Source organism: Symphodus melops, assembly GCF_947650265.1.
Source record: "Symphodus melops genome assembly, chromosome: 3".
Taxonomy (NCBI): Eukaryota; Metazoa; Chordata; class Actinopteri; order Labriformes; family Labridae; genus Symphodus; species Symphodus melops.
The window spans coordinates 601,794-629,621 of record NC_136693.1 but is presented as its reverse complement, the minus strand read 5'-3'; the positions used below and the strand labels follow the sequence as shown (position 1 = coordinate 629,621).

Here is a 27,828-nt window from a genome sequence, read left to right as displayed (position 1 = left end):
CATGTGTCCATCCATCTATCCATCCCAGTTTCCTCCGGGCGGGGACCTGTCAAGTGACGGAACTGCGCATGCGCACGGTCCTTACCCACTTGTCTGTTGATATATGTGAGCAGTTCGTGTCTGAGTCCACGTCGCCAAAAAAACGGACTAAAATGTAACTTCAGAGGATTCTGTGGAGTTAACGAAGACTCAGGTAGACTTTACATGAAGCTGTGAATCCAGTAAGCACTTTAAAATAACATTTAATGGATTTAATATTTAATGAATGACTGAGCAAATCTAACAGAGTGTAGCTGCTAACTAAGTTAGCATGTAGCTCCACAGCTCGACACAGAAAGTTAGCTAGCTGGTTTGACGTTTTGCTCTCTTTAAAGTATTTATTTTTAATAACTTGTTACGGAGACAAGGCCTAACATCTGAGGCAATCATTAGAGGAAAGTGTTACGTTTTTTAGGTTAAATTTAGCCGTGATACATCCGGGTAATTTACTCTGGTATGGTTAGCAGACTCATGCTAGTAACTCAGCTAACGTTAAAAACATCATTTTCCAATGAGCAGCTTTAAGGAGGATGAACAGGTTTTAAACTGTTTGCATGCTGGTTTTTAAAGGTGGATAACATGTATATATTTCACCTGTATTTATAGGTATTTCCACGTTTTGAAAGCGACCATTATCATGAGCCAGGTGACTGAGTTAAAGGGAAATAATAATCAGCTTCACGTCTGCAGTTTCTCCTTCACTCCTTCTGTTTGGATTTATTTCCTTAATGAGATAAAGTGACAGTATGCTGTGATTAAGGGGGATTCAGGATCTCTCTGTCAGTCAGAGTTTGGTGTCCTGAGATAATGACGAGGTGTCATTTGGGAATGTGTGAACCAGTTTGACCTGATTTCTCCTGAATCACGTGACTGGCTGATCCTGCAGCCTGTCAGTGAGCTCAGGCCTCCAGTCCAGACCAGTTCAGTCTGAAAGGTCCTGGAGAGTCCAGACTGAGAGCCTGTTTGGGGGTCGGTCTCTGCACCTTGTCCATCATTGTTTCCACAGCTCAGACAGAGATGACCCAACATGCATTCCTGTCCTCCAGTTTGGAGTCCTGCAGCTTTGTTCTCCCCTTTCCTGGCAAAGCGTCTCCTCGCCGTTTACAACTAGAACACAACGCTGCAGTCAGACGATAAACCAGCTCCTCCAGAGGGTCCCGTATACCTCCAACACCGGCCTCCCGCACAGTTCCTCAATTCAAGATTACATTCCCAGCAGGTCTCTTCGGACCTCCGATCAGGGTGTTCTCGTAGTCCCGACTGAAGACAGAGGAGGGCCGTACATTAAAGAGACCCGAGGCAGTTGGGGGTCCGGTGGCGTGCTCAAGGGCACCTCGTCAGTGGTCAGAAAGTGAACTGGCATCTCTTCAGCTACCTGACGAATTTTCAGACTAGATCGGGCGACCCTTTGGATCCGAACCCAAGTCACTGCAGAATATATGCGTGTGGCTGGTTTTGAAACAGGACAAAGAAAGGTTGTCTCACACGTCTTTGTCTTTCTGCTCTGAGCTGCTGATTCAGAGTGGTTGTAAATAATTCAAGGGAGGAAAAAGGAGAGCAGAGCACAGACTCTAGTTCGGCCCTTTGAGGGTGTTCTTCCTCTGAATCCAGAAAATATTCTGCTCTTTATGTCCTCTTTAAATGCAGCAATGCTAACTGCTAATGTTTAGCCCAGAATTCCCATCATACTCCGAATACGTTCTGAACCTGAGTCTGATGGTTCCGCTCCTCATCGTGGAGGAGGAGCAGAGAGAATCACTCCCATGATTCCCCTCCAGCCTCGACGTCATCTTTTGTTGTTGTTTTGATCGAGCGCCCCCTGGTGGAGGAATCTACTCACTGCATCTTTAATGTAATAAAACTTTCAGAGTAAACATGTCCTTCTGTCAGGTTGTTTATATTCGCTTTCTCTTGTGTTTTTGCTGTTTTGTGTTTGAACTGTGCTCGCTGTAAGAGCATTTCAATTCGAAAAACTTTATTTGTCCCCGGGGGAAGACAGAGCAGCAAATAAACAACAGTGCAGCTATATTAAAAATTACACAAAGAAAATAAAGTGTCAAAATTTTAATGCAAAATGTAAAATACAAATTTCCCAACGGTGACGCCGGATTCATCACGAGTGCAGCGAAGAGTTCAGCAGTGAAGTCGAAGCTTGATGATCCTGTTTGTTTGTGTTTTCAGCTCTGAAGTGGAACCATGCTCAAATGGTTATCTGGAGAGGAGGGGGAGCCGGGCTCGATGGTGAGTGGACTGGTGCTGAATGGTCACACTGGTCAGCTGATGTCGTTGAGGAACTTTTATCAGCGTTGACTTTTTTTTCCCCACAATGACGCAACTTGAGTCACAACAGTCAGATATTCAAACTTTGCTCAAAACTAAAACTAAAGCAGAAGTCTTAAAGCGAGCCGTGTGTGTGTGTGTGTGTGTGTGTGTGTGTTGATTTTCTGTTTTTTACTCTTACACACACACACACACAAGTGAGTGAACTAAGATAAGACACACACACCAGAGAGCAGCCGTTTCCATGAATCACTCAGCGTGATCCTGTGCATCCTTTTCACTCTAACTGGCTGCATGAGAGCCGTCTGCAGACTGGGTGCAGACCATGTGGACTGGATTTATGGAGACTGCTGAGCACGGGGCTTTGACTCGGACAATCAGGGCTCACGCTCCCTGTGAGGGGGAGGGGGGGGGCGACCGCTGCTCAGCCTTTAATTTACTCATCTCCATCCCCAGTTTAACAAATAATGACACTTTTGATCATCTCAGCTGAGAGTCAGTCTGAGGTGTTTTAGGAGCAGCTTCTTCAGATTCCTTTCCACTACTTAACACTTTACTTCCAACTCAGCAGGTCGGTGTTTTGACCTTTTCTCTCCTCATCAGATTGATCACATGATGGCAAAAAGAAAACACGCAACAAATACGACCGGCTGATATGAGCCTGTCCAGTCACCGTCGGTATCGGCTAACTTCACCTCAGATTTTGTGCCCATATTACTCAAAGTCAAATCACGAGTTTCATCGTGTTACACTCGCAGTTCTCCTTCACCAGCAGAGGGCGCCGTACAGATTAAAACAAGCATCACCACCGTGCAGTGTGACGCGATGATGCTCGTACAAGAACAATCCAGCCGAGTGACCATCTTCTCTTCATCGTAGATCTTTTTCACTGCATCTGAGGGATCAACTCAATACATGTGCAAATCTATATCTATAGATCTATATCTCTAAAGATTGAACAAAGATCTGTAATGATCCGCTCTATATGAACCGTTTCTGTAACTTAATCAGATGAGATTCACATGTTTTCTAAAACGTAGCTGCTGTTTTCTTTTTGCTGTCTGTCCTTTTGAACTTCACAAACACACACTGAGTTCTTCCACTCTGTCCCGTCTTCCCCCTGCAGGGCCCCGGCTCCCCCCGGGGCGCCGCCGCCGCCGCCGCTGCTGCTGCAGGTGGAGAGGTCGCCGTAGAAGAAATGGCAGAGCGCCTCGCTCAAACTGAGCAGCTGGTTGGTCAGCTGAAGGAGATGATCCGGGAGAAGGACGCAACACTTCGCTCCAAAGACGACCAACTCAAGGTAAAGATCGGTCACCTGACGTCACCGGGTCAGGACACTAGAACCGGGTCAGGACCATGTTGGTCACCCTGAACTAAAGCGGAGCGCTGATGCTCTTTTCTGTTTCAAAGAGCATCAATGTTTGTATTTCCTCTGCAGCTTCTCGTCTTTGTCACCCGCTCGGATGATTCAGTCGGAGATCTGCATCCTGTTAATGATTAAACCCTGAAAGTCAAAGTCCACAACTCAATAAAAAACAGGAATGTGCGCTGCAGGCCGTGATTACACTGCAGCTTGTCCTCTCATGTTCTTAGACTGAGCTGCAGGTGATGAGTGCATCGAAGCATTTCACCAAAGTTCACGTTTAAAACACGTCGTCTGTGTCCCAGGTGGAGAAGGAAACGTGCGAGGCCAAACTGTCGAAGCTGCGTCTCCAGAACAAAGCGAAGGTGACCTCCCTCAACGCGCAGCTGGAGGAGCTGAAGAAACAGCAGGGAGGTCAGGGCACGCCGACGCACGGCAAAAAGGTACGCAACAACAACCAACATTTATCATCCACACTTTAACCTCACTCAGACATCAGCAGGATGCAACTTCTCCACTAGGGGGCGCCAAAGCTCCGGCTTTAAAATCATTTCCAGCGTGTAGCAGTTTAATCTAAGGATCCCATTCAAGCTGTGTTTCTCGTACAGTCTGGAAGTTTCTCTCTTTCTCTCTGCAGGGGTCGTCAGAGGGGGGCGAGCACGCCAGTCGAGGAAAAATTGTCCTTCTGAAGAAGAAGGTGGAGGAGTTGGAGCAGCAGCTGGCACAAAGAGTGGAGGAACTGGGCAACAAGGTAATAATCTGTCTAAACGTTGACCAGGAGGCGTTTCTGCTCGGGGGGTCGAGAAACAAAGACTTCTCTATAAAGGTTAAGATACTTCCTGTCGTGTTGCTTCTGTCTCCCAGGTGAGGGAGGTTGAGTTTCAGCGGCAGCGAGGGGAAGAAATGGACGCCATGCTGACGGAGAAGGACAGGAAGCTGGCAGAAAAAGAGGCGTATATTGTCCATCTGCAAACCGCGTTAGCCGGAGATCAGCCAGTCGCACCTGCGCCACAGCTAAAGGTCGTCCGCTGCACACACGTCGTCTTCGTGCTCCCTCTTATTAAAACGCTGTTTGATGCTTAACGCTGCCACACGTGTTCAGGTGTCGGAGGACGGCGGCGGCGGGGCGATGCAGGAGCTGCAGCTGCTGGTGCAGACTCTGACCAGGAAGGTGGGAGAGTCGGAGGAGAGCTACAGTCTGCTGCAGGAGCAGGCGGGCAGCCTCAAAGAGCTGCTGGACTCGGAGAAGGAGCAGTACAGTCAGAAGGAGAACATGTACAAACAGAACGTGAGCGTCCAAGCACTCGCAGCTTCTCCCTTTCTGTTCCCGGCTCTCTCTCTGGTCTCATGAAGCTCCCTCTTGTTTGCTCTCCAGATCCAGACGTTCAAAGACATCATTATCCAGAAGGACAACCAGCTGATGGAGATCAACCAGATGCACGAACAGGAGCTCTTCAAGCTCGCCGCAAAGTCAGACGCCAGCGCGGACTTGGAGCAGGTAACGACGACCGCCAGGATATCCTCGTCGTCTGTCGACAGAGCAATGGGACCCAACTGAGTTTGTGTTTGTGTCCTCCTCAGCTTCTCAAGGCTCTGAAACAGAAGCTTCACGAGAAGGAGGAGGTGCTTCTGGGTAAAACTCAGGTGATCGATGTTCTGCAGGGAGAGGTGGACGGCAGGGACCAACAGATAAAGGTCAGGAACGACGTCTTTTACCTTGACCATCTTCAAAGTGTAATCCTGAATCTCGTCCTGACGGCTCCTCTGCTCCCTCTTCTCCCTCAGGAGCTCCAGGAGCGACTCCGGCGGCTGCACGTGGAGCGGGAGAGCCTGGAATCCAAGATGGAGGCAGAGAAGCACGTGATGAGAGCGCAGCTCCGCGACCTGATGGAGAAGCAGCGGGCGGAGCTGCAGCGGCTGACGCAGCAGCACGAGGCGCAGACGAGCCAGACGCAGCAGGATCTCCTGGCACAGCTGGAGGAGCTGAGGAGGGCGTCGTCATCAGCAGCGCCGCCCGCCAGTCAGGACGCCTCGGGGAACGGAAACGTGCAGACAGATTCAGCAACCACCGAACGGCTCGCTGAACTGGAAGGTTGGTTGTTTATTTTTACGTCTCACTGTTGAGGTCGGCAACTTCAGATATCCATAAATTCTGAATATGAAGAAAAAATGACACAGAAAAGACGCCATAGATTCGTTTTTCAAATGTTTTCTAACATTTCTAAAATATACATTTAACACACCATCAGTCTTATTTGCAGCTTTGATAAATTTAAGTTCATCTCATCTGAGCTTTCGTCATTTTGCAGCTCAAGCGAAACAAAAAACCGAAGAAGCCGGCCGATCGGAGGCGAAGTTCCTGAAGATGAAAGTCTGGTCGAAATCTCGGATCAGACAGCTGGAGGAGGAGCTGAAGAAGAGCCAGGTAACAACAGCTCAGAACCTTTCTTCATCCAACAACAAAGTTTTTACTGCATGTTTCATACTTTGCCCTCCGACTTTGTCTTTACACGGAGCGAGCAGGACGTCGATACAGGACGCCATAAATACACGGACTGTCATATTTTTTGCGTCTTTCTGAAAAGTTGAAACTCAAAGTTCTCGGAGCAGCTGCACTAAAGAGCTCAGTAGGAACACGCTTGTTTCACATGAGGCCGCCTGCTGCTGCAAGCGGCCCGGTTCAGTCCGGTTCAGTCCGGTTCATATTTACAGGCGTTTCCACCGTCAAAAGTTAAGAATCATATCAATAAATATTCTGCAGATTCGGAGAGAGACTTTTTAAAGCTGCTCTTCAAATGTTATGAATGTATTGGATGTTAGCGTGACGTCACGCCTCTGTGATGTCGTGACGTCACGCTCTCTGTGATGTCGTGACGTGTAAGGCTGTGGAAACACAAAGCAGGATCCGGGTTTACTGAACCAAACTTGACCGCTCGGTAGAAAACGGCGCCCGTTTAAAGGAAGTTATTTTGTTCCCTGCAGGCTGGCGTTGCCCCTCCTGACCTGAACGCCTTACGGAGTCAGATCACGTCCCTGGAGGAGGAGCGGGAAGAGAACCTGTGGAAGGTGGAGCAGTACGAGGATCTCAAAGCAAAGACCGGTGACCGCATGTTTTACTCCTTTTGTCGGATTTATTTATCCGACGCTTTGATGCTGAGACGTGTTTCGACCTTCTTTCCTTCTAGAAATGCTGGAGGCGAAGCTGGTCGTGTACGAGGAGCAACAGAGAACCTTACAGGCGGACCTGGAGCAGTTCACCAAGCGGGCAGCGTCTCAGGTAAAAGATCCGACCTTGTTTTTTTCCCCCTCTTTCTTGCAGTTTATGAAAATGGCTGATTTAGCGTTTCCTGTCACGCCTTCGCTCCCTCCAATCACAGACGAGCGAGTCGGGCAGCGCCGACGACACCCAGAGCCAGGTGCTGGAGTGGCAGGAGATGGTTGCCGAGGCGGTCAGCGCCAGGGACCGGGCCAAGGAGGAGAAGGTCGCCATGGCGCTCCGCATCAGCCACATGGAGGAGGAAAGAGAGGGTAAGAGACGGATGTTGATGTTGAACTTTGACCTCTTTTATTTGACCTTCACCATCATCACCTCCATGTTGTATTTTTTATTTACAAGACATTTGAAGTTTGCGTTTTACTGCTGACCTCGTGTCCTCTGTTGTCTGACTGAACATTACTTTCTTTTTCTTAATCCCGCCCCTCCTCCTCTCCTCGCCTTTATTAACGGGGGAGCATTTGGTTTACCCTTTGGCGCCTCCCATCTCGTGGACCTCCGCCCTCGCCCCCCCCCACACACACCCTCCTCACTCCTCCCCCTCCAGCCCCTGCTCCAGGGATGGGAGCAGCCACGCAGAACAGTTTCCCATCAGTTTTGTGCATGCAGGCTCCTCCAAACCTCCGGTGCAGCTTTCGCTTTCTGTGCTGTCTGAAGTTCCCCACGTTTGAACGCTTTCAGCCCGGGTCGAGCTACAGGCAGCACGGCGGCAGGCTTCACTTCAGGGTCTGCCATTTTGTTTTCCCTTTCCTCCCCTCCTCCTGGACTGTTCCTCTCTTCCCATTCCTTTCTGTCGTGTTGTCTTCTGTACATCCATCACACTAAAACGCTGTGGGATAATCCACCAGTATGAAGTCCTGGTTTCAGATATAATCAAGCTACACTGCCCCCTTTTCTTTGCTGGTGGGATGGCGAGATCAGGCAGCACTAACTTTGGTCTCAGATTCTCTTTAACACTGATAACAGACGTCTTTGTTTGAAGACTAATCGTGCACAAACTGCAAATTCATCCAGCTGTTGTCAGATGGTCTATTACACACTTGACAATCAGTGAATGTAAGAAGCTACAGACATTTAAGATCTGGTTCTTTTTTCAAGATGAATATTATTTAAATTTAATTGAATACTTTGCCCTCGAGGATTAGCAGTTCTGCAGCTGCTGGTTGCTACTTCTTTTCGTCCTTTAAAGGTCACATGACCTCCTCCTCTTCTTCAGGTGAAATCAGTGTCCTCGCTCCTCTTCATCATGTGTGTGAAGTGTGTTGTTGTAAATCCACTCTGATCCTGTATTTGATCATGTCTATAAACCCCTCTATTTCAGCCCTGCTCAGAACAGGCTGTTTCTGTGTCTGTAGCTTTAAATATGTAAATGAGCTGTGTCTGGCCACGCCCCCTCTCTGGAAGGGCTCGGGTGTACTCGCTGCTTTCTGGCTCCATGTCCTATTGTTTACGGTGAGAAGGCAGACTCAGAGGGCAGAACAAACACCTAGCTGTGGGAGTGTCACCCACCTGGGGGAGGGGCTACTGCCCTTTGTGATGTCATGAAGGGAACATCTCCAAACATGTTCTGAAAAGTGGAGCAGGCAGAAGACGGAGAGGATGGACTTTTCTCATCATTGGGGGGGGTTTGTAGACAGACTAGAGACACATGTTAGAGGAACATGGAGGAGATGTGACCTTTAAAATATGCAAAACAAATGTTAAAAAGTATAAAATCGTCCGACTTCCAGTTTTGATGAGGACAGAGATGGAAAATTTGACGCCTAAATTCAATAGAATATAAAATCCATCCCTCTTAAAATCCATCAGCTCATAGTCTCTTGTGCTTCAGATGAGGCTGTTGATTTATCTCTGTGTGCCACAGTTGAATTAGTTAATGGGGGAAGTGGAGTGGACATTAATGAACCTCGTGTGAGTAATGAGACACTAAAAGCTCCACGACTCGACTCAAAGCCCTCACGCTAATTAACACTTCAAAAAGCAGAGAAGAGAGATGATTGTTCAGCTGGGTTTTTATCATTTCATTTCCTCTAACCGAACAAACAAAAAACTCTTCTTCTTCTTCTCTGAATCTTTTTGCTCTTTTTGCAGTCACTCTGACCTGTTTGGTTGTTTTTGGTGATTTAAATCAGGGGAAGCAAACGCACTAACTTGTTGTTATTTCATATTATTATTTACTTAAAGTTTAAAGGAGCAGTCTGTAGAATGACCTTAATATATCACCACACGGCCGTTTTGGACGCCCCTGGGTTTGCCAGATATGAGAGCAGTTATCAGGTGAACAGGTGTTGCAGCGATGGAAGCGGGCAGTGGAACTGCTTCAGATAGAAGTGATTGTACCCGAGCTAAAAAGCCTCTGCATGTTTCTAATAAGCTCCAGCAGCAGAAAGCTGCTCAAACTAGGATCAATGTTGGAGATGAAACATGGAGAGAGGTTAGAACGCAGAAAGCTTTACAGACCCATGCAGAGCTGGCTAAACACTGAAGCTACAGTGTCTCTACATGCAGAGCTGGCTAAACACTGAAGCTACAGTGTCTCTACATGCAGAGCTGGCTAAACACTGAAGCTACAGTGTCCACCACATGCAGAGCTGGCTAAACACTGAAGCTACAGTGTCCACCACATGTAGAGCTGGCTAAACACTGAAGCTACAGTGTCCACCACATGCAGAGCTGGCTAAACACTGAAGCTACAGTGTCCACCACATGCAGAGCTGGCTAAACACTGAAGCTACAGTGTTCACCACATGCAGAGCTGGCTAAACACTGAAGCTACAGTGTCCACCACATGCAGAGCTGGCTAAACACTGAAGCTACAGTGTCCACCACATGCAGAGCTGGCTAAACACTGAAGCTACAGTGTCCACCACATGCAGAGCTGGCTAAACACTGAAGCTACAGTGTTCACCACATGGATCTGTCCTGCTTCACATTTCAGCATGTTCTAAATCACGACACTGTTTATATGACGTTCTGTTTGCTTGGTCCTTCTGCTGCTGCTTCCTCTCTTTGCTCTCGAGCTTCACCCCCCCCCCCCCCCCCCCCCCCGTTTCCCTCCCTTCCACATCAAAATCAGCCTGTTGTCACAAAACAGATGGGAACACGTTTTTGTTCAGCCTAATCAATCTGGCCTCTCCCTGCTTGCACCCCCCCCCCCCCTCAGATCTGCACCTGGCCCCGAGTCGCTCTAAATAACTCTCTGGTCTCCCCGATGATGAACAGAAACGATGGTGACTCATGAAAAACAGGCCCTCTCCTTCCTCCCACTGCCACTTTTACTTCCCTTCTCCCACATGTTTGAATGCTGTCATCCTTTGCTATGCAAATGAGGTGTGCATGGCTCTCCCAGGTCCACCAAGCAAATAAAGAGGGTCCTCACACATCTGTAGTTTGAATCGCTTTTGCTTCCTCCACACTTGATTCTCTCTCCGTCTCTGTCCCCCACGCTTCTCGCTCGGCCCGTCTCCACTGTGACTGTCACTTCTTCAGATCTGTGTTCTGTGTTTGCAACGTCAAAAGTGTTTAAAAAAAGTGCCTCATCTCATCTCAAACCATCACCGTCCATCACACGCATCCTGTCCTCAAAAACACCCGTCATTTCTTCTCACCCATTTCACCCCCCCCCCCCCTTCCCCGTTCATAAACACATCCTCACTCGACAAACCGTCCCCCTTTCCCTGTGGCACAAAACTGATTGAGGATGACTGGTTCTTTCCTGGCTGCTCCGATCCAGCGCTGGCCTCTCGGCAGCAGGAGTTGGAGGAGGAGCTGACTCAAGCTCGGGGGCTCGGCCATCACAGGGCCAAGAAGACGACGGCGCCGGCGCAGCGAAGCCTGCAGGTGAGTGGACACGCAGCGGCGCTGTGCTCGTATTCTGCAGATGTGTTCATGTCATGAACGCAGAACGACTGAAAGCTGGAAGAGAAAACATGAACGATATTATATCATCAGCTCAAGTCCCGCCTCTTCTTAACTTTGATTGGTTGGTGAGCGTAGCGACGAGAAATGGCGTTTTTGCTCTGTGGACGCTGAGCACTGAGAAACGCTGAACTGATCTTCGGGTAGAGAACGGGCGCTGCCAGCTCAAAGAGCGTTCTCCGCTTACACAGACTCGAACAGCGGCGTGTAAAAAACGTCCTCTCGTGAGATGTTAGCGGCGCTCCGTGGAGAAGAGAGAGAGAGACGCCATTCTCTCTGTTCTAAGTTATATTCTTCAAATCTTAGACGTTTTCCACCGTTGCCTCCGACATCTGCATGAACTGAGACCCTCCCATCATATTTGATATTTAATTTTTCATTTGTCACTATTGTTTTGAAATGTCTCTGAAGCACAAACAGCTTATAAAAAATAGATCCAGAAAAATCTTTTCAAAAAGGGAAGTTGAAGTTTAGGATAAGCCAGATTTTTTTCTTTACATTTTTGGACCCAAATTATCAGGCGGTAAAATGTGGATCAATGCAAACTGCAGATGTCTGTATCAGGGTAACAACCAGGACCTGACGTGATCTGTAGGGATGCTCCGATACTGATCCCAGTATTCTGCATCGGTCCGATACCATCTTTAAGGCTTCCTGCTTTTTGACCGTCTCTGCCTTGCAGGAGGACTTTGAGTTCGACGGACACGCCCCCTTCCAGGACCCGCGGAGCCCCTCTGAGAGCACGACCCCGATGGAGGGAGAGAACATGGGAGGTTGGTGGCCCGAGTACAGTTCTCCTGACACAGGTGTGAAACCCGCTGGACAGTTTACGCCGGCATGCACACGGTCATCCGCACTTTACTTTGGGAAACTTCAGTTGGGTTGAGTTTTTTATTTATTTCTAAAAGTTTATTTTATTAACGAGTTTTGGATCGTGGCTGCTGGTTGGTTTTTGTCTGTGTGTTTTTATTTTGTCATCTCACCTGCAGATGTTTTGAATGTCACCTGGTGCATCTCTGTTTGGGTTTCATCTGTGGGACAAACTGAAAGTTTATTTAAAAAGCACACCAGGATATTTCTTTGTTCACTCATCGGTCAGTTTGAAGTCTGAAGTCTTTGTGCATGCTGGTTGAGCTGGCTAGTGTTTGTTGGTTTCCATCTACTGATCGTTTGTCAGATTGTGTAAAATGTAGGAGGCCACGCCCCCTCTGTGGTAAGTGTGTGTTTTTATTTTGCATGCTCTCATCCCGTCTTCTTACGCTTCTTCTTGTTATCAAACCTGAAAAAGTTCATCAGCATTTCTCTGCAAACTGAAAATCATAAAAAATATAATTATAAAGATTAAGAACAGAAAACTGACTGATGGACTTTAAGTCTGATTTTTGCATCTTTGAATCGATAAATGTGTAAAATAAATCCTCTGAAGGCTCTGACACACCGAGGAGATCGTCCATCGCTTCCCGTCGGCCTTTTTTTCCGGCTGATTCGACGCGTCGGTTAGAGGAGGCTCTCTGATTGGCTGTTTCATTTATCTCCAGTTCTTGACCCCTCGAGCGTGCCGCTGTCGTCTCCGTCCTTTACTCCTTTTTCTCGTCAACTTTTTTATCAGACTTTATTCTCCAGTCGAAGTTCCTGTGATACGAGCGGTGAATCGTATCATCGACACGGACGACCGCCGCCTCCTGGCGTGGAGAGTTTATTCTCTTACACGTGGTCTGCTGGGCGTGCCAGGGCCTGAAGTCTTTGTGTCCCCTGATTGTGGCTTTCCATCAGACGTAGTGGGGATCCTTTCTCAGACCCCCCCCCCCCCCCCCCCTCCCTTTTGAAATCCAGACTTGATTTGTTCCGGACTTTTCTGCGCTCCTCTTTAATCCGTCTCCTCTCTCCTGATGAGTCCAGACGGCCTGCGCTCGGTGGTGGAGGAGCTGGAGCTGGAGAGGAACCAGCTTCAGGAGCAGATACTGAGCCTGGAGGAGCGCTGCCAGGACCTGGAGGACCGACTGCAGCTGCAGGCTCGCATCGAGTCCTTACAGGTAAAACCACCACACACTCCCTCCCAGACCCAGAGTCCAGTGGAACCCCGAGTCTGCATCCTGAGGTGGGTTCAGACCAAAAGCAGGATACCTCGTAACTTTACATCATCATCAACAATGTGAGGACCTGAAGGAGGCGAGAATCCACCACTTATTTTAAACCGGATCGTTTTCAAATCGTTTTCTTGTAGACCGCTCTTTTTTTTTTTCTTCTTCTTTTGTCCTTTCAACACATTTATTGCCTCTAAAATCACAAACAAAAGTTTTTATTTTCAGAGTCGGGATTCTTCCAGATTTATCCACAATTCCAGATTTTGTGGATTTTTTTTTTTTTAAGAGTTTTTTTGCCGTCTGGAGACAGAGAGAGAGAGAGAGAGAGAGAGAGAGACAGTGAGAGAGAGAGAGAGAGAGAGAGAGACTGAGTGAGAGGGAGAGAGAGACAGAGAGAGAGACAGAGTGAGAGAGAGAGAGAGACAGAGTGAGAGAGAGAGAGAGAGACAGAGTGAGAGACAGAGTGAGAGACAGAGTGAGAGACAGAGAGAGAGAGAGAGGGAGAGAGAGAGTGAGAGGGAGAGAGAGACAGAGAGGGAGAGAGTGAGAGGGAGAGACAGAGTGAGAGGGAGAGAGAGAGACAGAGAGAGAGGGAGAGAGAGACAGAGAGAGAGAGAGAGACAGTGAGAGAGAGAGAGAGAGAGACAGAGTGAGAGGGAGAGAGAGACAGAGAGAGAGACAGAGAGAGAGAGAGAGAGAGAGGGAGAGAGAGAGAGAGACAGTGAGAGAGAGAGAGAGAGAGAGAGAGAGACAGAGTGAGAGGGAGAGAGTGAGAGACAGAGTGAGAGACAGAGTGAGAGACAGAGAGAGAGAGAGAGAGAGAGAGGGAGAGAGAGAGAGAGACAGTGAGAGAGAGAGAGAGAGAGAGAGACAGAGTGAGAGGGAGAGAGAGACAGAGAGAGAGACAGAGTGAGAGAGAGAGAGAGACAGAGTGAGAGAGAGAGAGAGAGACAGAGTGAGAGACAGAGTGAGAGACAGAGTGAGAGACAGAGAGAGACAGAGTGAGAGAGGGAGAGAGAAACAGAGAGAGAGGGAGAGAGAGGGAGAGAGAGACAGAGAGAGAGAGAGAGAGAGAGAGAGACAGTGAGAGAGAGACAGAGTGAGAGACAGAGTGAGAGAGAGAGAGAGGGAGAGAGAGAGTGAGAGGGAGAGAGAGACAGAGAGGGAGAGAGTGAGAGAGAGAGACAGAGTGAGAGGGAGAGAGAGACAGAGAGAGACAGAGAGAGAGGGAGAGAGAGAGACAGAGTGAGAGAGAGAGACAGAGTGAGAGACAGAGAGAGACAGAGTGAGAGAGGGAGAGAGAAACAGAGAGTGAGAGGGAGAGACAGAGTGAGAGGGAGAGAGAGAGACAGAGAGAGAGGGAGAGAGAGGGAGAGAGAGACAGAGAGAGAGAGAGAGAGAGACAGTGAGAGAGAGTGAGAGACAGAGTGAGAGAGAGAGAGAGGGAGAGAGAGAGTGAGAGGGAGAGAGAGACAGAGTGAGAGAGAGAGAGAGGGGAGAGAGAGAGTGAGAGGGAGAGAGAAACAGAGAGGGAGAGAGTGAGAGAGAGAGACAGAGAGAGAGGGAGAGAGAGACAGAGAGAGACAGAGAGAGAGGGAGAGAGAGAGACAGAGAGAGGGAGAGAGAGACAGAGTGAGAGGGAGCGAGAGAGACAGAGTGAGAGGGAGAGAGAGAGAGACTCTTCAAATCTCAGACGTTTTCCACCGTTGGCTCCGACATCTGCATGAACTGAGACCCTCCCATCATATTTGATATTTAATTTTTCATTTAAATATCAAATATGATGAGAGAGGGAGAGAGAGACAGAGAGAGAGAGAGGTAGAGAGAGAGAGACACAGGAGAGGAGTCACAGCTGGGTTTGAACCCGGGCTGTCTGCTTTGAGATTTAAATCCTGTTTACATCGGGGGGCGAGCAGACCCAAACTCCAGACAAGCCCGGATATTGAAGTTCTTATAAAAGTGTTTTTAAACCGCAGACTTCAGCTGGACGCTCAGTCGTATTTAAAGCAGCCGTAACATTATTATAATAAAGTTATTAATTTATTATCCATCGTTTTATCCGTATTGCGTCTCGCACACTGATGATGAAGTTTTTGTTTGGAGGTTGAAACACAAACAGCCTCGTGGTCTGACTCTCTTTTGGTCTGAACACACTGAAACTCCGGCATGACCTCTGACCTCTGACCTCTGACCTGTGACCTGTGACCTGTGCATGTTTCCCCCATCCTTTGGAAAAACTGGGATTTTGTAACGGAGCCTTTTAACACAGGTGACGTTTGATGTAGATGAAGATGAGCCGGCGTTTTGGGTCCCTCAGGTGTGTTGGTCCTCTCGCGTGTGTGTGTGCGTGCGCTGGAGAGCGGGTCTCTGGCGGTGACGGCTAACAGTGTGGCGTGCTTGTTTTAAAAACCTGTTCTGTTATTGTTTTCATGTTTTATGGGAAAGAAAACGAGTCACATCTTCTCCGGTGGGTTCTGCTGTCGTCCTCGTCTGCGTGCGGTGACTTTCCTCGTCTTTTTTTTTCTCAGATCCTAATCCTCGAGTTTTGATCTCTTGCTTTTCTTCTTTTCTTGCACGTCGCAGAACGAGTCGGAGAAGCTGCAGAGCCAGCTGGCGAGCGTCCGAAGTCAACAAAGCAGAGACGCAGAGAAGCATCAGCTGCTGGTGAGCAGTCTCAACGAACAGCTCAAAGGGTAAAACAGCTTTTCTATCTTCACACATCTTTAAAAGTTATTCTTCAACACGTCTTTCTCTTGTTCCTGGTCCTCTGATTTAAACTCAACATGTATTGTTGTGTGTTTTTCTTTTCCAGCCTGAGCAGCACGCAGGAGTGTCTGGAGAGTTCCCTCATCGAGAAGGAGAACACGTTGGCCAAGACGTCGGAGAAGCTGGAGCTCATCAGCAGCCTGCGAGAGTCTCTGAGCGACAAAGAAGTTCAGTACAAAGAAGTGTCAGACAAACTTCTTCACACGGAGCACACGGTGAGTTCTTTTTATCAGATTTTTATTTTACTGTTTGCTTTGTTTTCATTTTCCTGATGTGATTTTTTTTTTTTTTTTTTTTTGTCCCTGCAGCTCGAGGATGTTTCCAAGAAATGCAGCAGCTCGGAGAAACGCTGCGCTGAGCTGAAGACTGAAGTCGTGGACGTCACGCAGAAGCTGAACGCGCTGAAGGAGAAGGTGTGATCCTTTATTTATCGTCTCGCTTGATTTAATTTATTTATTCATTTTTTTAATATATATTTTATTTAGTTTTACTAAATTAATTACTGAACAGTGAAGGACAAAACACACAAAGACACTCGCAACAAGACAAAACATAAAAAAAATAATAGATGTATTTAAAAAAATTATATATATAAAATAATTAATTAATTAATTAAATAAAACCATATATAATGATAATAATAAATAATAATATTAATAAATAAAATGATATATATATAAAATAATAATAATTTGTTTTAATAAAACCATATATAATAAATAATAATTAATAAATAAAACATATATATATATATATAAAAATATTTTATTATTATTATTATAAAATAATAATAAAATATATAATAAAGTTTTTTTTTGTCGACATGTAAAAAACGGTTCTCTGCCTTCGCTGCTGCATCATCTTTCTTTTTTCTTTTTTCCAGACACAGAAGCAGGAAGTCACCATCGAGACTTTGCAAAGCGACCTCGATCAGACGAACGAGGAGCTGGACAAGCTGAACGCCGCCTACTTGGAAGAGCGAGCTCAACTCATCCACGACCTCCAGAGCTGCGAGCGGGAAATCGACAGTCTGAAAGACGTTCTCGCTGAAAAGGACAAAGAGATTTCCACCCTCTCCGGCAGCATGGCGGAGTACGGCGAGCAGATCGTGGTGCTGAAGCAGGAGATCAAACTGAGGGACGAGAGCCTGGTCAGCACGGAGAGCGCGCTGAGCAAAGCCGAGCAGGAGGTCCGGATCATGAGGGAGTCGCAGAGTTCAGACCAGCAGGCTCTGGACAGCAAGATGACGGAGCTGATCGAGAACCTGCAGCGTGCTGAGGCCGAGCTGGTCAAGGTCAAAGAGGAAGGAGAGTCTAAAGTGAGCGAGCTGGATCATCTGATGCAGCAGGCGGAGGACGACAAGAAAACGATCCAGGAGCTTCGAGGGGAAGTCCAGAAACAGCTCGTGAGCCTCCGTAGTCACCTCTCTGAGTGTGAGCCTCACGTAACGTCGCTAAAGGAGCAGCTGAATGTTTCCACCCGAAAGCTGCAGGAGTCAGAAGGTCTCGTTTCGCAGCTCACGGAGAAACACTCAAACAGTGAGCAGCTGCAGAAACATCTGGACGAGAAAGAGCAGGCGCACCAGAAAGAGCTGAAATCTCTGAAGGACGAGCAGAACAAACTCCTCGCACAGGTGGAGAAATACGACGACGAAATGCAGACGCTTTCCAAACAATTAGAGGAGCAGGCACGGAGCGAGGAGCAAGTCAAGAAGGACGTGCACGAGAAACTGCAAACCATAACGTCTCTGGAAAACCGCCTGAAGGAGTCGGACAAACAGGCCGAGGACGAGAGGCGGAGATTCGACAGTGAGCTGCAAGTCCGAGATTCAGAGAAGGAGCGGCTGAGCAAAGAGCTTCAGAGTAAATCTGAGAATGTCACCAAGCTCAAGAGTGTGTTAAAAAACCTGAAGGCAGAGAAGGCTCAGCTGCAGGACAAACTCACAGCGCTGAAACAGGAGCTGCAGCTGCAGAAGCAGAACGTCAGTGAGCTGAACGAAAAGGTTCAGTCCGCTTCTGAACTGAACGCCAGTCTGGAGGATCAAGTTCTTCGCCTCAAAGAAGAGAAGGAGAAACTTCAGCTGGAAGTGAGTGAAAGTGTGAGAACTCTCTCAGATGTGTCAGCGGAGAAAGATTCCCTGCACGCCAGAATATCGGCACTGGAAACGCAGCAAGCGCAAAACGACGCCGTCATCGCCGCGCTGCAGAAAGATAAAGACGCGCTGAGCGCTCAGACTCACGAGCTGAACCGAGTGCTTGATCAGAGCACGCACTCCAGCTCCGAGATTCTCCTGGAAAAAACCACCGAATGTAGCCGGCTGACGCAGACGCTCCGAGACAGAGAGGAGACGCTGACGCAGCTGCAGGAGCGAGTGCACGACTTGACCTTAAAGACGGAGCGGCTCGAGCGCGACGCGGCCGATAACGAGCGGGCCGTCGGAGATCTGCGAGCGCAGACGGAGGCCCAGCAGAGCGAGCAAAGACGACTTGAGGAAACGATCTCGCTGCTGCGAGAGCAGGACAGCAGTCTGAGGTCCGGGCTGACGCAGATGGACGCGGCGTTGACGCAGAAGCAGGAGGAAATATCGAAGCTACACGCAGAAACCGAATCGCTCAAAGAAGAGCGCTCGCAACTTCACCTACAGATAAAAGAGAGAGAGGAAGCGTTGAAGGACGCGGAGCGGCAGCGCGTCGAGCACAAAGACGAGCTGAATGATAAAAATGAGACGATCAAGTCTCTGAGCGATCGAATCGCAGCGAGCGAGGAAAGTTCCAGGAAGCTGGAGTGCGACGCGGAGCTGAGGCAGGCCGAGGCAGCTCGCTTACACGGACAAATCCACTCGCTGAGCGAGGACAACATCCAGCTCCGTGCTGCGTGTGAATCCAAAGAAAAAGAGCTTTCTCAGCAAACACAGGCTCTGTCCGACCTCCGTGGACAGCTTCAAGCCACCGTGGAACAGAACGCCACTTTTACTGCCTCGATTAGCAGCCTGACAGACGCCAATCAGAAGCTGCAGGAGGAGTTAGCGGAGAACGTCAGGTCGGTTTCTGAGCTCAGCAGGGAGAGGAGTTTACTGCAAGAGCAAAAATCTGGGCTTGAAATGCAAAACGTGGAGCATCGTGAAACAATCAAAGGTCTGCTGAGCGAGAAGGAGACGCTTTCGTTCGCAGCGGACGAATTAAAAAAGATCCTCGAGGAGAGCGAGGAGTCGAGCTCTGCAGGTTTGCTCGAGAAGACGAGCGAATGCGTCGCTCTCTCGAAGCGGCTACAGGAGAGAGAAGAGGAACGTCAGAGTCTTCAGGAGCACGCTGAAGGATTGAAACTCCAAGTCGGTGAACTCGGCACGTCTCTGCAGGAGAGAGAACAAACCGTGTCCGTTCTGCAGGACCAGCTGCTGCAGCTTCAGGACACCGTGTCCATGCTGCAGGAGCAGGGATCCGTCCTCAAGCCGGCGCTGATGGAGAAAGACGCCATGCTTCGGCAGAAGTCCGAGGAGTGCGGCGTGTTGCAGAGTGAGGCCGCGCAGCACAAAGCCGACTTGTCACGGATGCAGAGCGAGGTTGAATCTCTGCGGCGAGAGTGTCTGGAGAAGAGGCAGCAGGCGGAGCGGACGGAGCGGGCTTTAAAGGACGTGGACGCCGAGCTGCAGAAGCACAAAGAGGAGCTGAGCAAAAGGAACGAATCGGTGGTTTCTCTCAGCGGGCAGCTCGGGGCGATGAATCAGAACTCTGCAGAGATGGAGGGCGAGCTAAACGACGCGAAGGCCGCGGTGCAGAAACTCACAGCGGAAAACCATCAGCTGATACGAGACGAGGAGCAGAGGAAAGCAGAAATCGTCGATTTTAAAGATAGCGTTCAAGCACTGACCGAGCAGAACGCGAGATTTAAATCTGAGCTCCAGAAATCGATCACTGAGCTTTCCGCTGTACGGAAAGAAGGAGAGGAAGTGAGGAAGATGCACGCAGAGAAGGAGGATTTCATCCAGCGGCTCAACGGCAGGATCCTCGAGCAGGAGGAGCTGATTAAACAGAGGAGAGAGGAGAACGTCCACTTGAGTGCACAGGTGTCAAAGCTGGAAAATTCTGTGTGTGAGCTCCGAGGTCAGGTCGACCGCCTGACGTCGGAGTCGTCACAGCTGAAGAACGCTTTGGAGGAAAAGGAAGAGTCGAGCCTTGAATATCAGAGTCAGTCGAATTCAACTTCGAAGCTGCTGAAAGCCAAAGAGGACGAGTGTGAGAGCTTAAAAGAACGGGTTTCACACCTCGAAGAATCGCTCGCGAAGCTCGATGACTCCCTGCACGTGCAGAAATCTGAAGCCGAGCGCCTGAGCCGGACCCTGGAAGAGAAAGATGCCTCTCTTCTCGATCAGTCCACGTCTCTCCAGGACGTTCAGAGACGAGCGGACGAGGCGCAGCTCTTCAAATCCCAGTTGGTGGAAAGCAACGAGCGCGCGTCGCAGCTCCAGAGTCGGATCCAGTCGCTGTCCGCCGAGTCCGAAAACCTGAAGAGGTCGGCGGAAGAAACGCAGCGTGCCTTCAACGACCTCCAGGAGAAATACGCAGCTAACTTGGAGGAGTTACAAGAGGTGAGGAAGCAGCTGTCCCAAAGCACTGACGAGGCGTCAAGTCTGCGGAAGTTACTGGATGATACAAAGAACGAACATCAGGCGGCGAAGGGCGCCGCGGAAACCCTGAGGAACGAGTTCTCCGAGATCCACCGCAAACTGCAGACGGCCGAAGACCTCAACTCGAGTCTGTCGAAGGAGAAGGACGCCGCTCTGGCGTCTCGTCAGGAGAGCGTGTCCCTGCTCACCGTGGAAATAGAAAGACTCAAATCTCAGCACCTTCAAGTCGTGGCGCAAATGAACGCGCTGACGGAGAACCTCGAGCAGAGAGAGATGGCGCTCCACGCCATCAACAGCCAGTACACGTCGCAGGCCAAACACGCGTCTCAGCTGGTGTCAGAGATGCAGAAAGTGGAGGAGCAGAACGAGAAGCTCAACGAGGAGATCGAGTCGTCCAGGAAGCTTCTCGCAGCCGCCAGGAATGAAAACACGCGCCTGCAGGAGGAGGTGAGGAGGGCGCACGAGGAGAAGGAGGAGTTAGAGAGACGACACGGGGAGGCGCGGGCGTCGCAGGTTCAGGTGGAGCAGCAGTCCAGCAGCATGAAGGAAACGATGGAGAGAATGACGTCAGAGAGGGAGAGCCTGCGAGCAAAGGTTAGTGCCCAAGACGAAGAACTGTCCGAATTAAAAGACACGGTTCAGAAGGTAGAGCAGATTCTGCAGGACTCTGAGAAAGAGTGGCTGCTGGTCCTGGACAAAGAGAAGCAGGATAAGAGTCTCCTCACGGAGCAGTTAAAAAGTGTGCAAAGTGAAATGAGATCGAAAGATGTGAAAGTGCACGCGTTGAAGCAGGACTTGGACAGTTTGCAGGAGAAGCTGGCCGAGGCGTCCTCCGCTGTTAGACAGGGTTCTGATCAGCTGAGCGCTAAAGAGTCGGAGGCCTCGGCGTCCAGGATTCAGCTGGAGAAGGTTTTAGCTTCAGTCCAGGAGAAGGATGTTGTCAATAGCGAGTTACAAAAGGCTTTAAGAGCCGCAGAACAGGAGGTACTCCGACTTTTAGACTCCTCGTCTGAAGGTGCAGAAGAATCCTCTTTGCAGGATTTGATCAAACGGTTGCAGGAAGGGCATCGGCGCCAGGTGAGCGCTTTGAAAACCGAGCTGAGTGAAACGACGACGCGGCTGCAGGAGACTCTCGATGTAGGACAGAGGAGCGAGGAGGAGAAGGGTCAGAAAGTTTCTCTTTTCCAAGAGATGGTGGAACGTCTGCAGACGCAGCTCGGCGCCGAATCGGAGAGGGTCAGAGAGGCGTCGGTCGAACTGTCTTCTGCACGCCGAGAGCTGACGGCGAAAGACGAGCAGGTGGACCGTATGAGCGTTCAGATCCGTCAGCAGAAGGAGCTGCTCGCGGGACTCAGTCAGCAGCTGAGGGAGAAAGACGCGTCCATCGCCCAAGTCATGGAGGCGGCGTCCAATGAGAGGATGAAACTGGGCGAGGAGAACGTGACCCTGAAAGCTCACATGGAGAGACTGGAGCGAGACCACGAGACCGCCGTGAGGACACTGCAGGAGGTCGAGGATCGTGCGTCACACTCTCAAAGTGAAATGGAGACCAAGAACGCCGAGACGCTCGAGCTGACGAAAGAGAACGACGATCTGAAGAGCGAACTGTCGAAGGTCACGAAGGAAAAAGAAGCGTCGAAGAAGAAGCTGCAGGCCGCTCTCCTCGTGAGGAAAGATCTGTTGAAGAAAATCGAGCGGTATGAAAATGAAAAAGAGGAGAACGAAAGCAAGAAAAGTGAAGTTTCTCTCCTGGAAGACAAAATACAGGAAGCACAAGAATCTGCAAAACTGTATGAAGACAGGATTTCTCTGCTGGAGCAGAAGATTCTTGAGAAGGAGGAAGAGATGATGCAACACAAAGCAGAAAGTGAAAAGCTCGTTAGTCAGTTGGAGTCTGAAAATCGGACTCTGCATGAAAGCAAAGCGTGTTTGTCTGAAGCTCTGCAAACTGAGAGGAGCTCCGTCGACGAGGCTCACGAGCGAGACAGACGCAGCTGGAAGCAGAAAGTAGAAGAGCTTCAAAGTGAAGTGAAGGCGTGCAAGGAGGAGCTGCAGGACAAGTCTACGAGCGCCGCCGCCGCCGCCGATCTAGAAAACGAGCTTGCGAAGATGAAGCTTGAAAAGGCGACGCTGCAGAAAAAGGCCCAGGCCGCCTTGTTGGCGCGCAAAGAGACGATGAAGAAAGCTCAAGAAAATGAGAAGAAATTAAGTCAAGAGCTGAAGGAGCTGAAAGACGACTACAAGGCGCTCCTGGAGCAGCGCTGTCAGCAGACCAACGAGCTGAACGCCGTCCAGCTGAACTTCGACGAGAAGCTGCGCGAGCTGGAGGAGCTCCGTCAGACGTCGCTGTCGGATCGAGACGAGCTGGACGCTCTGCGGCAGCTCGCTGACGAGAGGGATCAAACTCTGCAGGGTCTGAAGATGTCTCTGGCTGAGAAGGAGAGTCAGTGCCACGCTCTGGCAGACTTACACACCGAGCTGGGAAACCTGAAATCCAGAAATGAGAGCATGTCGTTGGAGATGGCGAGTCAGTCGGAGACCTTGCTGGTCACGGAGCGACGAGCGGAGGATTTGAAATCCAAATGTCTCGCGATGGAGAACGACTTGGCAGAATTAAGAGAAGTGGAGAAACACAAGGAGACGATCCACGAAGAGATGCAAGCTTTGCTCAACGAGCGAAACGCTTTGGAGACGCAGCTGAGCGCCTCTCGCGCCGCGCTGGAAGAACGTGAAGAGAAAATCCGACTTCTGATGGATAAAAACGAAGCGCTCGAGGAGGAAAGGACTCGGGTGGAAGTGGAACTCGAGGCGGCAGCTGCGTCGATTTCGCAGAAGTCCTCGGAGGTCGTGAGCCTCCGGACGACGTTGGCGGAAACGCAGCAGCAGCTCGGTGAGGACAGAAAGCTTTCGCTGCAGAGTTTGGATTCGTTGACGCGAGAGAAGGAGAACGCGTCGAGCGTGATCGAGGAGCTCAGAGACGAGCTGAACGCTCTGAGGAAGCTGCAGAAGGAGACGGAGGATGTAAGCGAGCGGCTGCATCGAAGGAAGACAGAAACGTGCCCGAGACAAGACGACGTCGACGAAGAAGGACACGTCCGCTTGACTTGTAAATGTGCCGAAAACTTCGAGGTGAAGCTGAAGGAGAGAGAGCAGGCCTTGTCGATGTCTCAGGCTCAAGTTGCAGAAAAGGACGAGCTGATCGCCGCTCTCGAACTGCAGTTACAGCAGCAAATCAAAGTCCATGAAAAGGCCGTCGGCAGGACGGGAAAAGAGGCGGATGAGCTTCAGAGATCTGAAGGAAACGGCACCAAGGTGAGCGAGCAGGACGGCAAAATCGCCCTCCTCAGCAGGAGACTGCAGGCGGCGTTGCTGTCCAGGAAGGAGCTCCTGAAGGAGAACGCTTCACTGAAGGAAGACGTGGGAAGGCTCTCGGCCGAACGCGACGCTAAAGAAGCCGAGTTCAGCTCTCTGGAATCATCAGTTTTAAGGTTAAAACAGCAAAATGTGGAGCTGCAGAACACGGTGGTGTCTTTGAGTAAGGAGAAAGACGAGCTCAGCTGCGAAGCCGACGGCATCTGCAGCGATAATCGCAGCCTGTCGGCGGCCTGCAACAGTTTGAAGCTAACCATCGAAAACATCACCCAGCAGAAGGAAGCCTTCTCCTGCCAGCTGGAGTCTCTGAAGGACTCTCAAACGGACGAGCTCTCCCGCTGGAAGTCCAAGCACGCCGAGCTGAAACAGGAGTACGAGTCTCTTCTGCAAGCGTACGAAAACGTCAGCAGCGAGATGGACAAGATGAGGCAGCTCCTGGAGGGCGCCAAAAGAGATCGACAGGAAGCGCTCCGGAAACTGCACAAACACGACGCCGAGACGGAGGCGATGGAGAGGCGGCTGAAAGAGATGGAGGAAGAAAACGGGAGCGTCAGAGAGAGGATGCACGAACTCTCCAAAGACACGCGGCAGAAGATGGAAGAGCTGGAGGAGGAGAATCAGAGAGTCAGAGAGGAGCTGAGCGAGCTGGGAGAAAAACACAAAGTCTCAACGTGCAAACTCAGCGATACCAATCGACAACTCGAGGCGGAGATTTTCAAGCTCAGAGAGTCCTCGGAGAGTCTAACGGAGAAAGTTTCCGAACTGCAGGCGGAGAATAATCAGCTGGCAGGACAAGTTGAAGAAGCAAAGAAGGAGTCGACGTATGCGAGTAACATGCAGCTGAAACTCGATGAAGCGCTCGGTCTGAACAACTCGCTGACCGCGCAGATCGAGGCCCAGAAAACAGAACTGGGCGCTCAGCTAGAAATCAACAATCTGCTGCAAAAGGAGAAACAAAATCTGTCTGAGAGGACTGAGAACATTCAGACTGATCACGACGTGCAGCTGGGAAGGAAAGACGAGGTCATTAAAGAGCTGAAAGACGTGATCAACAAACACAGCCAGGAGACGATCAGCCTGAACGAGAAGGTGAGGATCCTGGAGGACGACAAGTCGCTCCTGCAGGAGGAGCTGGAAAACGCCCAGGAGATCTCAGACAAAGTGAAGAATGAAAACGAGTATCTGGAGGGCGTGATCCTGAAGAACTCGGAGAAGATCGACGAGCTGAGCGAGAGCATAGCGTCGCTGCAAACCCAAAAGACTCAGCTGTCGTCTCAGCTCGCAGCCAGCGAGGAGATGAGCACCCGGGTGCGTCAGGAGAAGGAGAAGGAACAGCTGAAGTTAGTGCGCGAGTTTGAGGAGAAACTGAAGTCGGTTCGGAGAGGCAACGAGGGCTCCAACAACATGAAGACAGAACTGAGAGAGCTGCTGAAGGAGAAGCACCGGGAGATCAATCTGTTACAGCAGAACTGCATCACGTACCAGGAGGTGATCCTGGATTTAGAGAGCTCTTTGAAGACCTCGCACTCGGCGCGTGAACAGCTGGAGAAAGAACTTCAGAGAAGCTCGGAGAAAATGTCCGTCTTGGAGGAGAAAGGGAAAGAAGTTGAAGCCGAGCTGGTCGCCCACAAAAAGCTCCTCCAGGAAGCCGGCGAAAAGATCCTGAGTGCGGAGCGTGAACGAGACCAGCTGGTTGTTTCACAGGAGAGCAAAGAGGCCGAGGATCAGGTGACGGAGGAAACGAAGTCGCAGCAAATGAATGAAGCTCGCGCGTACGTGGAGAATCAGCTGGTGCTGCAGCAGCAGATCGACGACCTCAGGGAGCTGAGAGACAAAGAGAGTCAGAGAGTGAGCGAGCTGAGGCAGCAGCTGGACTCTCAGGATCTTCAGGTGAATACTCTGAAGAGAGCGGCAGAGACCAACGAGGCCAAGCTGTCGGCTCTGACCGCCTCCCCGCAGGGGGCGGACGCCGCCAGACTCTGGAACGATCTGTTCCAAAAGACGTTACACGAGAAGGACAGCCAGCTGCTGGAGCAGGGCTTCGTGATCAAGCGCTTCCTCGAGGACATGAGGGCCAAAGACAAGGAGGTGAACGAGCTGCGAGTGACCAAGTCCAGACTCGAGAGGACGCTCAACGAGTACTCGATGGCCGCGGCCGCTCAGCAGAGGCAGCTGTTCGTCGTGAGTGCGAGCAACGCTGAGTATCGTGAAGCTGTGGATCTTCTGGCTGTGCAGGTGAAGGAACTAAGCGCTCACGCTGATCGAGCGGAGCAAGACAAGAACGCTCTGAGCCGACGGCTCGCCGATAAAGAAGATGTGATGTCTCGAATGCAGCTGGATCTGCAGCAAGCGGAGAAGCTGCACGCAGACGCGGACGCTCAGCTGCGTCTCTTGCAGACTAAATCTGACAAGCTGCAGGCGGACTTTGAGAAGCAGGAGGGGATCTCTCTGCAGCTGAAAACTCTCCTGCAGAGCAAAGACAGCGAGATCTCCTCCCTGCTGTCCTGCAAAGACGGACAGATGTCCGGATATCTGGAACAGCTCCACGCTAACTACGGCAACCAGGTAGCCGTGTACGAGGACAGGCTAGCATCTTCACGCTACCAAAGAGAAAAGGCCGACAAGGAGCTGAGGGCGCTGGAAGCCAAGGTGAAGAGTCTGCAGGTCAGCGTGAACAGGTGTGTGCAGGAGAAGGAGCAGGTGGCCGCGAAGATGGACTCGATGAAGAACTCGATGGCGTCTCTGCAGAGCGAACGTGAGCGACTGGTGTCGGAATACCGAATACTTGAAGCGAAGAGTCAGCTGGGTTTAACCGGGAAAGACGGCTCTGCAGACGGGGAAGGCGGCGCCACTAAAGGTCTGAAACATGAAATCCGGAAACTGTTGCATCAGATGGATGATCTGAACTCGGAGAACGCTATGCTGAGGGCGCAGCTGGTCCGCTACAGAGAGGACCTGAACCAGGTCTTATCACTGAAAGACAACCAGCTGAGGGGTCTGCTGAAGAAGCAGCAGGACATCATCAAAAACCTTGAAAACCAAAAAGCTGCAGCTGAGCAGCAGGAACGAGAGTCCAGGCGAGAACTCCAGAAGGAAGAAGAAGAGAGGCACGCTCTGGAAGCAGAGATGTCCAAACTCAGAGCTCAGGTTTCAACACAGGAAGCTGAAATATCAACTCTGAAGAAGGAGAGAGCCCGGACGGACGAGGGCAGGGTGATCGGGGATTTGCAGGATGCGGTGGCGGCGAAGGCGGCCGAATGTTTTGACCTCCAGCAGAAGCTCCTCTCTCAGAAGACACGAACGGACGAGCTCAAGGAAAAGATGAAACTGTTGGAGAGCGAAACCGAGAAGACGCTGGCCGAAGCCGAGGACAAGTACAACGGCGAGCTGGAGACTTTTGAGCGTGAAGTGCAGGTGATGAGGAGCGAGCGAGAGACGGCCGATCAGAGGGTGGCAGAGCTCGCCAAAGAACTCGCCGAAATGGAGCAGCTGTCGGCAGCGGCTCAGACGCAGAGCAAAGAGTCGAAAGCTCAGAACGAGTCTCTGTGCAAAGCCATGGTCGCCCTGCAGGACGACAGAGACCAGCTCATCGAAGACTTCAAGACCCTCAGGAACGGATACGACGACGAACTCCGAGAGACTCAGTCCGCCCTGAACAGGGTCGAGCGCGCTCTGCAGGACGCCACCTCTGACTTGGCGATGGTCGCCAAAGAGAGGGACATCCTCGCTCATAAATCGAAAGCTTTGGAGAACAAAGACGCTCCGGCGGAGCTGAACAGGTTGTTGGACGAGCTGTCGAAGGCGCTGTCGGAGAAGGAGAGGGAGCTGAAGCAGGTCGAGCAGGAGAACGGCTCGTACAGCCGGCAGCTGTCGGCGTTCTCCAGATCCATGGCCAGCCTCCAGAACGACCGCGACAGACTGATGGACGAGCTGAGCGGAGCCAAAAGAGCGGTCGAGTCCAGGCAGGGGTCGAGCCCGGAGAGCGCCACCTCCACCTCCACGAGTGTGGGGAAGTCAAAAGGCAGCGGAGTCCGTGTCCTCGAGAAAGAGAGAGACGGGCCGGTAAGTCACCAGCTGGTGTTGAGTCTGGATGTTGCCTGCGCTTGAT

At 50.6% G+C, this 27,828-nt stretch overlaps 1 protein-coding gene across 3 annotated transcripts; it reads left to right on the top strand.

Annotated features, from left to right (window-relative positions):
* Window positions 1-81: 81 nt before the first annotated feature.
* Window positions 82-27,828, top strand: LOC306821293 (uncharacterized protein). Of its 3 annotated transcripts, none has more exons than XM_079339615.1 (21): window positions 82-221; window positions 2,221-2,280; window positions 3,446-3,619; window positions 3,988-4,125; window positions 4,320-4,433; window positions 4,547-4,702; window positions 4,785-4,970; window positions 5,058-5,180; window positions 5,264-5,377; window positions 5,468-5,774; window positions 5,992-6,107; window positions 6,665-6,782; window positions 6,868-6,959; window positions 7,060-7,210; window positions 10,690-10,796; window positions 11,557-11,680; window positions 12,774-12,907; window positions 15,542-15,651; window positions 15,771-15,939; window positions 16,033-16,137; window positions 16,608-27,828. In XM_079339615.1, the coding sequence occupies exons 2-21, from the start codon at window positions 2,236-2,238 to the stop codon at window positions 27,825-27,827; spliced, it is 13,803 nt and encodes a 4,600-aa protein (XP_079195741.1). In that variant the 5' UTR covers window positions 82-221; window positions 2,221-2,235; the 3' UTR covers window position 27,828. The 3 variants fall into 3 exon arrangements, with proteins under 3 accessions (XP_079195741.1, XP_079195742.1, XP_079195740.1); XM_079339616.1 differs by having other exon boundaries at window positions 4,547-4,720; window positions 4,794-4,970; window positions 11,557-11,647; XM_079339614.1 differs by having other exon boundaries at window positions 4,547-4,720; window positions 4,794-4,970.